The 11150-nt window shown below is 44.7% G+C and overlaps 1 gene segment (V, D, J or C); it reads left to right on the plus strand.

Annotated features, from left to right (window-relative positions):
- The window catches only part of LOC145362510 (Ig heavy chain C region-like), a 202270-nt gene extending 192692 nt beyond the window's left edge, over window positions 1–9578 (plus strand). Inside the window, 3 exon segments of the C gene segment in view lie at window positions 6224–6535; window positions 7431–7739; window positions 8989–9578. Coding sequence covers window positions 6224–6535; window positions 7431–7739; window positions 8989–9380 — 1013 coding nt within the window.
- The last annotated feature ends 1572 nt before the right edge of the window (window positions 9579–11150 follow it).

Here is an 11150-nt window from a genome sequence, read left to right on the forward strand (position 1 = left end):
AACAAGAACTTAAAATATAATATTGGTGCTGATTAATTAAAAATAAAAAAACTTGAATATTGCACTGGCGTGCAAAATACAATCCGTTTTAGAGAGTATTTAATTGTATCGAAAATGAATTCAGAAACAAAACCTTTATTTCATCAGCTACGATCAGCTCGATAAAATGTTTTTCCTTGATTTTTTTTTGTTGGCAATGATTTTCAAAGCAAATGTTTATTGGTTTGCTGACTTCTTACCGTGTCACTCTATCCCTCTTACGGACATTGTTACTGTGTCACTGTATCTCTGCTGGGGACATTGAACAATTACTGTGTCACTGCATCTCTGTTAGGGACATTGGACTGTCCTGAATCTTTTATTTTTGATTGTTCATTTTCAGCGAAATGACATTTTTTACATTGTTTTCTAGGAGTGAGATAGTTACATAATTAAAAGTCGAGAGGAGTTCTGAAATGAATAAAATAGGTTATTAATGTTCTATTGTGAGTTGAACATTGATCAATTCGTCTGAATGAAATTGATAGATTGAAAAAAAAATCTATCTGCTGGGCACTCAACTGTTTCACCGTTTGTGGCAGTTTAACTTGATGTTTGACTCGGCATCTCAGAAATGAGATCCCTAAAGCATATTGTGACCATCAGAAAGAGGAGAAAGTTCAGGCTGTAGAGGGAGAATTGGATGATTTTTAAGCAGTGATGTACCGGCTTTGGGAATGTTCGATGAACAAATGCAAAGTGAGATTTACTATATCGTGCTCCGTAATACAGTACTCCCTGACCTATTCAGTATGAAACTTCACGGGGCAAATTCATTTACATCTTATGTTTAATCTTTTAAAGACATTTTAGAGTTATTTGCTCAGCTAGAATTTTTAATCTTCCCTAAATGTTCCTTCACAAAGTGTTGATATGAAGCATCCTTGAACAACTGCAGTGCATGTGCTGCAGGCATCCGCCCTACTGTTAGGCAGAAAGTTCCAGGATTTTGACCCAGCGATTATGAATGAACCGAGATATTGTTTCAAGTCAGGTTGGCGTGTGTTTTGAAGGGGAGCTTGCAGGTTATAGTGCTCATATCTGGCTGCTGCCCTTGTCCTGTTAGGATGTAAAGACAGGGGGTTTGGACAGTGTATTCTATGGAGCCTTGGTGAGTTGCTGCAGTGCATGTTGTATATAATACACACAGTGCTGACACTGCTTGTTAGTGATGGAGAGAGTGAATAGGGTAAATGAGGGGGAGGATACACTTTACCTCATATAGACGCTCTCCTTTTCACATAAACACACACTCAATCACACACAGAATCTCACACAGACTCTCCACACACACTCTCCCTGCCTCTCCACACACACACACACACTTTCAAGAAGAGACACACCGTCAAACACAAATAATAACTCTTCAAACACACATTTTTTCTCTCTCACACACACACATCATTTCACACACCCTTCCTCTCACGCACACTCTCCCCTCTTGCACTCACAGCCCACTGTCTCACAGATATGCAAATGCAATCTATCACACACAGGCGCTGTAACACACACATTCTCTCTCTCTGACTCTGTCTGTCTGTCTGTCTGTCTCTCACACACACACACACACATACACACACCCTCTTACACATTTCCATCTCACATACGTCAGAGTGACTGTCCTTGATATCATAGAATAGAATCATAGGATCCTACCCTGCAGAAGGAGGCCATTGAGTCTGCATCAACACCAATCCCGCCAAAGCCCTAGCCCCATAACCACATGCATTCACTTGACCCCTCTGACACTAAGGGGCAATTTAGCATGGCCAATCCACCGAACCTGCACATCTTTGGATTGTGGGAGGAAACAGGAGCACCCGAAGGAAACCCAAGCAGACACGGGGTGAACGTGCAAACTCCACACAGACAGTGACCCAAATCGGGATTCGAACTGTGCCACCGTGTCATCACACCTCTCCCTCAACACCAACCGCCCCACCCCCCCGCCCCACCCCCACCCCCACCCTCCCCCGGTAACATTTGATTGAGGGTGGGATCGAAGAGCCCGAGTAATACTCAAATGAATAAGAATCGGCGGGAAATTCTTCTCTGCAGTCATTCTTAGCACAAAGCAGGATGGGAATGCTTGTTGGAGGTCAAACATCTAAGTTCATCTAAGTTGAGATATCACCGCAGGAGTTCGGCAGGGGACTGTTCTGGGACCAACAATCTTCTATTGCTTCATCAATGACACATTCCATCCAACATGAGGTCAGAAGTAGGGATTTCCATGTGTTACACCGGACACAAAGACACAATCAATAAGAAGGGATCTGGCTGAGACTAAGTCCGCCTGGCTCCCCAATACTGGTGTAAACTTGGTGTTTGATTCCTGTGCGACCCTAGTTTTGCTGGAAGCTTCCCTTCCAGCTCCCTCAGTCTGTCTATTTGTTCACTGATCCGTGTTTCTGAAAGAAAGGCCCCGACATTAAAGCAGCTGCCCGGTGATCTACACTGATTCACTCACGCACTCACCCTCACTCACTCTTCCTCACTCACTCTCCCTCACTCACTCTTCCTCTCTCTCCCTCACTCACTCTCTCTCCCTCACTCACTCTCCCTCACTCACTCTCCCTCACTCACTCACTCTCTCTCCCTCACTCACTCTCCCTCACCCTCTCACTCACTCACAGTCACTCACACATTCACTCACTCACTCTCATCTATCCTCACTCACTCACCCACACTCATTCACACAACCTCATTCAACCTCATTCGTTCAAGCTCAATCACACACCATGACTCACTCATCCTCACACCCTCACTTACTCACATTCGCTCACTTACCCCCATTCACTCACTCTCACACCCCCACTCACTCCCCCACATTCACTCATTTACACTCACTCACCCTCACGCACCCTCAATCACTCACCCTCATTCAGTCACTGTCTCTCAGCCACCCACACTCACATGCCATCACTCTTTCAACCTCGCTCACTAAACCTCACTCACACAGAGCCTCAGTCACTCACCAACATTCATTCACTCATCCCACTAATCCACACTCATTCACCCAGTCTCACTCCGCTATTCACTCACTCTGACTCACTCACCCCACTTACCCACCCTCAATCATCCAAACTCACTCACTCACCGCACTTACCCACGCTCACTTATCCCGCCTCACTCACTCTCACTCACTCTCACTCTCCCACCTACCCACCCTCAGTCACCCAGATTCACCACCACAGACTCAAGCTCAATGACCGCTCTCTCTCCCTCTCACTTATGCCACCTCACCCGTTCAAACTGACTCACTCATGCATCTACATTCACTCACACACCCGCACATAATCGGTATCACTCAACTTCACGCCCCCTAACTCACAGATCCTCAATCACTCATCCTCACTCAAACACCTTCACTCACTCACCCACCCATCCGCATTCATTCTCGATCACACACTTTCACACACCACCCTCAATAACACACCCTGACTCTCTCTCACTCACTCTTCCCCTCACTTACTCAGTCACATTCACTCCCTCACCCTCGTTCACTCACGCTCACTCACCCACCTCCACTAACCTTCACACATCCTCACTCACTCACACTCATTCATTCATTCTCGCTCACTGACTCTCACTCACCCAGCTTCACTCACACATTCAGCCAGCATCACTCACCCACCCTCTCTCACACACCCTCATGTACTCACGGTCTCTCATCCTCACCCACACTTGCTCACCCTCAATCACTCATCCTCACTCAAAGAACCTCACTCACTCACCCTCACTTAATCACCTTCCGCACTCACACACCATCACTCATCCACTCTCACTCATTCAATCACTCTCCCTCACGCACTCACATTCTCTCACTCACACTCACTGAATCTGTGTGGGGAGGGTCTGCAACGAAACAGAAGAAAGATCCCAAGCTGCAGTTTGGTGTTCAAAGGTGGGAGCTGCCCTGGGAGTGCAGAGAGCTGGAGGGAATCGCTGGGGGCTCGGGGCCAGGGGCAATGGCAAAGAGTCAGGGGAGAACAGGAGGCGTGGGAAAGGGCTGAGAGCGGGGAGGATGGAGGGCAGAGAGCCGGGGGAAAGGACACACTGCCGGGGAACAGAGCAGAGAGCCGGGAGAAAGGGCACAAAGCAGGGGAACAGGTCAGAAAAACGGGGGAAAGGGCAGAGAGACAGGAGAAAGGGCAGGGAACAAGGGGTAAAGGCAGAAAGGCTAGTGAAAGGGAAGAGAGCCAGGAGGAAGGGCAGAGAACCATGCGAAAGGGCAGAGAGAACAGGGAAAGGGGAGAGAGCCAGCAGTGTGAGCAGGGAGGCAGAAGAAAGGGCAGAGAGCTGAGGGAAGGGGCAGAGAGAAGAAAGAAAGGGGAGAGAGCCAGCAGTGAGAGCAGGGAGGCAGAAGAAAGGGCAGAGAGCTGAGGGAAAGGGCAGGGAGCCGTGAGAAAAAGCCAGAGAACCCAGGGGAAAGGGCAAGAGAGTCTGGGGGAAAGGGCAGAGAGCTGGCAGAAAGCTGAAAGAGGGTAAGGAGCAGGGACAGAGGGCAGAGAACTGGGGGAAAGCAAAGGGGGCGGGTGAGGGAAATGGCCGAGAGCTGGAGAAGCGGGCATACAGTTGATGCGAAGTATAGAGAGCCGGGTGGAAATACAGAGAGTGGGATGAAAGGGGAAAAGAGCCAGAGCCACGAAAGGCAGAGAGCCAGGGGAAAGGGCAAAGAGCTGGGGGAAATGGGCAGAGAGCGGGTGATGGACGGGCGGAGTGAGGAGGTTCAGAATAGAGCTAGCACCTCAATCAGCTCATCTGTAATCTCAGTGAAAGATGGAGGGAACGTCAGCGCCCGAATGGGAAACTATCACTATTAATGTATGATTCTTCAATGAGTCAATGTTACATTTATTTGAATTTATCACATTTAGAGTTTCCTGATCATTCAGTAAGTATTCATTCCGGAGGTATTTTTGAAGCAAAGTCACTAATCTCCGTTTTGTGGAGTGAGAGGCAGTGAGCTGGAGATAGGAAGGGGCATCAATCAGTTTGAACCCAGGCAATTTCCAAAACTAGTGTGGAGATGCCGGAGTGAGGTTGGTGTGGGCACAGTAAGGATTCTCACAACACCAGGTTAAAGTCCAACAGGTTTATTTGGAATTGCAAGCGTTTGGAGCTCCCTCATCAGGTGAGTGGATGGTCTGAATGAAGGGAGAACTTCTTCATCACAAAGTGTTGTTGTTTGAGAAATAAGTAGTTTCATCAATAATGGAGAAAATCTTTGCTCTTCTCTGTTAATCCAACGAATGACATGTCAGTTTGAGGAAACCAGAATGTTTTTTTCTTCCTAATTTGATAGAAGTGGAGACAGGGATATGAGTTTCTACAGAGATGACAATTCCCAAATGATAAAAGTAACATAATCTCAAAGGCGGAAGAAAGTTTTAATCCGGAAGTGTTAGGAAAGTCCATAATTTTAATCAATATTCGAGATAGAAACATAGAAAATAGAAGCCGGAGTAGACTATTCGGCCCATTGAGCCGAATCCGCCATTCACTTTGGTCAGAGCTCATCAATATCCTGATCACACCTACTACCCATATCCCTTCATCCCTTCAACACCAAGAACTATATCTAATACATAAACATATTTGTAACAATATGTTTGATGACTTAATAAACGCAAATGAGAGTCTAACTTGTTCAATTGGCTATTCTTTCCCAGCGACACCGTCTCCGCCCATTCTCTACGGCCTGGTCTCCTCCTGTCAGCAACAGAACTCCGACGGCTCCATCACCTATGGCTGTTTGGCGATGGATTACTCTCCAGATGTCTCCAAAGTGAGATGGAAGAAAAATGGGCAGCCGTTCACCACTGGGTTTAAGACGTACCCGTCAGTGCGAAACACGAAGGGAACCTACACCCTGAGCAGCCAGTTAACCATCAGCGACTCAGCGGGAGAATGTCCCAGAATTGACTGTGAGGTTCAACACAGCAGCTCTGTCAAGAGCATTGAAATGCCATGTAAGTGTTGTGGAACTTGTGTGAAACAGAAACACTGTGGTTAACATGTAGGGCCTTGGTTATAGCTCAGTTAAATAGATGTGCATAATCCAGACCCCTGGATTGTTCCGGCTAGTGTCTATAGACTGCAAATGAGTTGCTAATGTAGACAAAAGTTTAATTGATCCACATCTTCTGCAGGAAATGACGATTATGCTTTTTTTCTGAAGGTCCTCAAGTTTTCCATCCAACCATTATCCTCACCGTGAGTTCGAGTGAAGAAATCTCAAGCAGCAAATTTGCAACCATCGTCTGCTCAATCATCGATTTCCAGCCAGGGTCAATGGAAGTGAAGTGGCTGAAGAATGGGGAACCCACGCATTCAGGAATTGTCACCTCTCCCGCCTGTCGAGTGAACGGGAACTTCTCGGCCAGCAGCCGGCTGACAGTCTCCGCTGGGGAATGGTTCAGCAAAGCGGTCTATACCTGCCAGGTCACTCATCAAGAAGTCACTCAGAGTCAGAACATCAGCGTATCTCGGGGTAAGAGACTCAAATCGTGCATAAAATATACCATTCTGATGTTAATTGGAATTAGGGATCTATTAAAGTTAGGACAAAGCATCGAACAATTTCTAAGTTATTGTCATGTAGTTTGCTGCATTCAGACAGTGCTACTCAGAATTTCATCACAACAGCAATTTTTGTTATTGCTTCCTGAGATGTGCATTTATATTCCATCCCTGAGGGCACTTAAGTGTCAACCACGTTGCTGTGAATCTGGAGTCACATGCATGCCAGGCCAGATAAAGACAGCAGGTTTACTTTTCTAAAGGACATTCGTGAACCAGGTGGGCTTTTACAACAAAGGCTTCATGGTGATCATTTGACTTTTAATCACAGATTTTTATTAAATTCCCCTTTCACCATCTGCAGTGGTGAGATTCGAATCTATTTCCCCAGAGTGTCGCCCTAGGTTACAACTCCATCGACAACACACCATGCCACTGTCTCCTTTTCAAATAATGTTCCCTTCTGTCTTGAAGTGAGTGAGGTGGCCTTGACGTGACCTTTTTTTTCTTGAGACAGCCGGTAAGACTTGGAGAGACAGTGGGTATCGGACTGTTTCACAGGTCACAGCACAGGGGTAAAATATTGCAAAATGCATCTTAACCTTATAAAGCAACGGCCAGTACTTTGTTCCTGAGTTCCGGGTGGTATCAGTTGTAATGCTGATTCATGAGAATGATACAGCAGCTACAATACTTTAATAAAGGGAATAATTTCATAGAACAAGCTGGTTTGCCATCGCCTATAGAAATTGAAAGGCGATAGTTGGAGATTGATACCTCGAAGGCAACTTGGTCTCCTTCAGTCTGAAGACTGCTGTCCTGCTTCTGAAGGGGAACTAGGGTTGATTTTCATTTTTCATTCACAGACCCTCTCGAATGCCATGAATCTACAGTGAAGATACAGCCGCCACCAATAGAACAGGTCTTACTGGAGGCGACCGTGACCTTAACCTGCATCATTTCTCATGCTCCTTATGGAGTTAACGTGTCCTGGATCCGAGACAGGAAGTATTTGAAATCAGAGATTGCCGAAAAGCCCGGAGCGGATCCTGACAGCGTGATCAGCAAATTAAACATCTCAACACAAGCCTGGCTGAGTGCGGCTGTGTTTGAGTGCGTGGTGAGCCATCAGGATCTGCCGACTCCTTTAAGAACATCTATCCACAAGGAAACAGGTGAGCTGAGAGATTGAAGGAATAAACGTAGGGTCAAAATGTAGGTAGGGTTCTGAGGAATGTGGAGGAACCGGAAGATCTTGGGGTTCATATCCACAGATCTCTAAAGGTTACGACTCAAATGGATAGAACCGTGAAGAAGACCTTTAGTGTTTTACCGGTTATTTATAGGGAGTTTGAGTTTAAGACTGTGGGGTTATGCTGCAACTACATCGGATCACATTTGGAATATTGAGTGCAGTTCTGGTAACCTCACTATAAGAAGGATGTGGAAGCATTGGAGAGAGTGCAGAGGAGATTTACCAGGATGCTGCCTGGTTTGGAGGGTGGGTCTCATGAGGAAAGGTTGAGGGAGCTGGGGCTTTTCTCTTTAGAACAGAGGAGGATCAAAGGCGACTTAAAAGAGATATATAAGATGATGGGGGGGGGGGGGGGATAGATAGAGTGGACGTGCAGAGAATATTTCCTCAGGTGGATGCAGCTGTCACTAGGGGGCATAAATTTAAAGTTCATGGTGGGAGATATAGGAGGGATGTCCAAGATACATTATTCACTCAGAGAGTGGTGGGGTGTAGAATACACTGCCTGCTGCGATAGTGGAGTCGGACACTTTAGGAAGTTTCAAGTGATTATTGGATAGGCACATGGAGCACACCAGAATGATAGGGAGTGGGGTAGCTTGATCTTAGGATTAGACATAGTTCGGCACAGCATTGAGGGCCAAAGGGCCTGTACTGTGCTGTACTATTCTATGTTTCTATGTAAATGCATCACAGTGGCTATCTCCAGTGGAAGTGTACAAGTCAATATTTAATATTCAGTGCATTAATGGTCTCGCCTGAATGGGAAAAAAAAAACTACAACTAAACGATTCTGGGCCGATCGATATTTTTATGGGGAGTTTGATGTATTGATGAGTGAAAAGTGAACTGAAGGCGATGTTATTGGGTTTAGATCGAAGAAGAAGGGGGAAGTCTGATGTGGTGCATCAAAACTAGGAAACCAATAAGAAAAGTGGATCAGTTGGGCCGAATGGCCTGATTCTGTGCTGTAAAATTTCTGAAACTTTCCAATCCAACCCCCTGAGTTATTTGAGAAAACAATTGTGTTCACCTCCCTTCCAAGCTGCAAATCAAAAATGGAAACGTTTAAAATCAAAAGCGAAGCACATTTTCCTGATATCTAACCAGCGGTTTCATTGTCTCCAGAATTTTCCAGTTTATTGATATTTATTGTACATTTTCTGCAGATCCAAATCCGCGGGAACCGGTCGTCTCTGTCCTCCTGCCCTCGGCAGAAGACGTCTCCGCTCAGAGTTTCGTCTCCCTCAGCTGCTTAGTGAGACGTTTCTCCCCCCGAGAGATCTTCGTCAAGTGGACCGTCAACGACAAGCCGGTGAATCCCGGGAACTACAGGAACACCGAGGTGGTGGCGGAGAACGGCAATAACTCCTTCTTCATGTACAGCCTGTTATCCATTGCAGCAGAGGAATGGTCCAGCGGCGCTTCTTACTCCTGTGTGGTGGGACATGAAGCCATCCCCTTGAAGATCATCAACAGAACAGTTGACAAATCCAGCGGTAAACCCAGTTTTGTGAACATTTCCCTTGCACTGATGGACACGGTTAATTCATGTCAATGAGAATTACTTGGTTACATTTAAAACTACAATAAAAAGAATAAATTCATTTTCCTCTAACGATAAATGAAATACCCAATCGCTTCATTGATTGCTTTTCAGTTTTCCTTCCAATTGATTTTTTTTTTGGTTTGAGTCAGATATTTTCAGGCCAAATTCCAAGTCTTGTTGAACTTCTGCGCCCAGTTCAGATCCACCCTGTCTTAGAGACAGAATAGAGCTCATTTATTACAAGATTCTCCAAAATAAATTCACTGACTTTCCTCCCTGAGGAAAAATCCAACAATTTCAACATTTCTGACAAACAAACACAACATTTAGATCTCGGTGTTTCTGCTTCTCTCATTGTCCATGCTTTTACCCTTCGTCTGTTTTAAGCTGCTGCACCAAACCCACTGGGAACTGAAGTGAGGGTCACACAAAAACATCGAGCAACAATCCCCCATCAGAGAGAGGGATTGTTAACATACCGGATTCCTACTTACCCAACAAAGAGAGGGGAGGATCAATAGCTAACCCATGTACCACAACTTCCTCAATGAAAAGAGGACGAATGTCATTATTTAATCCACTCACCTCCACTTCCTCAGTGGTCAGAACCATCAGGAACATTGCATCACAGGGTAGAGAGTTTACCACTATGAGCTCACTCTCCTCCCTCTCATAAGTAACATGTTTGGAAGGGAACGGCTGTCTATAATCAGGAGTCAGTTGTCAACAGTACAAATTAGATTCCTTCTTTGCTACAGGTTTTGAAGTATCATTATCATTATCAAAGTATCACTGAAGTGTATAATACACATAAACTAATATATGCAAAATAATTCAAAAATGTTTCAACACTCTTGTTTCTGTTAATCATGTGCTGACATTGATTTCCCATAACACAAATTTAAATACATAATTAAATCCTCCCCGGTTTTCACTGTTTGTTACTGGGGTTTCTGAGATGCATCAATGAATTATTTCATTCACTCTCCTGATATCACCGTAGCACTCATATAAAAGAAACTTAAAGAGCAGACTCTGAAAATGTGCTCCATTGTTCGGATTATTTGGATCATGTTCAGTTAATAATTGCCGGTGAATCTTGAAGCAACAGTTAAAAAATACACGCACTGACAATACTGCACAAAACTATCACAATTAGAAATACACGTGTAGCCACACACACACACACTCACACACACACACACGAATATGTAGACTCACACTTGTACAAACAGGCACAAAAACTACAGCATATGCACACAATCAATTGTACACAAAAGCACGCACACATACACACATAAAACACACAAGTGCATACACCTATGTGAGTTGGTACACAGACCCAAACACAAACACATACATGCATGGATACAACACAGACAGACACACATTCATGCAGATCCACATAAGTGCACTCATATTCATATTTATACATATACTCAAATAAGTATATATATATTAGCACACATTCACTCTGACAGGATTATAGATATAGGGATACACAATGTTATACAAATTAACAGATATATACGGAAACGCATATAAACAAATAAGCAGACTGCATATAGATGAACTGACAGCAAAACATTTGCATGCAAACATGTAGACACAAAAACTAACAAGATCATACAGAACAGAATACCATAGCACACATTACTACATATTGAAACACAAACATATATCAAGATATCGTTATGAAGAATTATCAACACGTATATACATACATACATACATGTTAACAGGTACACACACAGACACATGGGGAAACAGACACACACATAA

This window comes from Carcharhinus amblyrhynchos, unplaced genomic scaffold (genome assembly GCF_965287045.1).
Source record: "Carcharhinus amblyrhynchos unplaced genomic scaffold, sCarAmb.v2.hapA scaffold_38, whole genome shotgun sequence".
Classification (NCBI taxonomy): domain Eukaryota; kingdom Metazoa; phylum Chordata; class Chondrichthyes; order Carcharhiniformes; family Carcharhinidae; genus Carcharhinus; species Carcharhinus amblyrhynchos.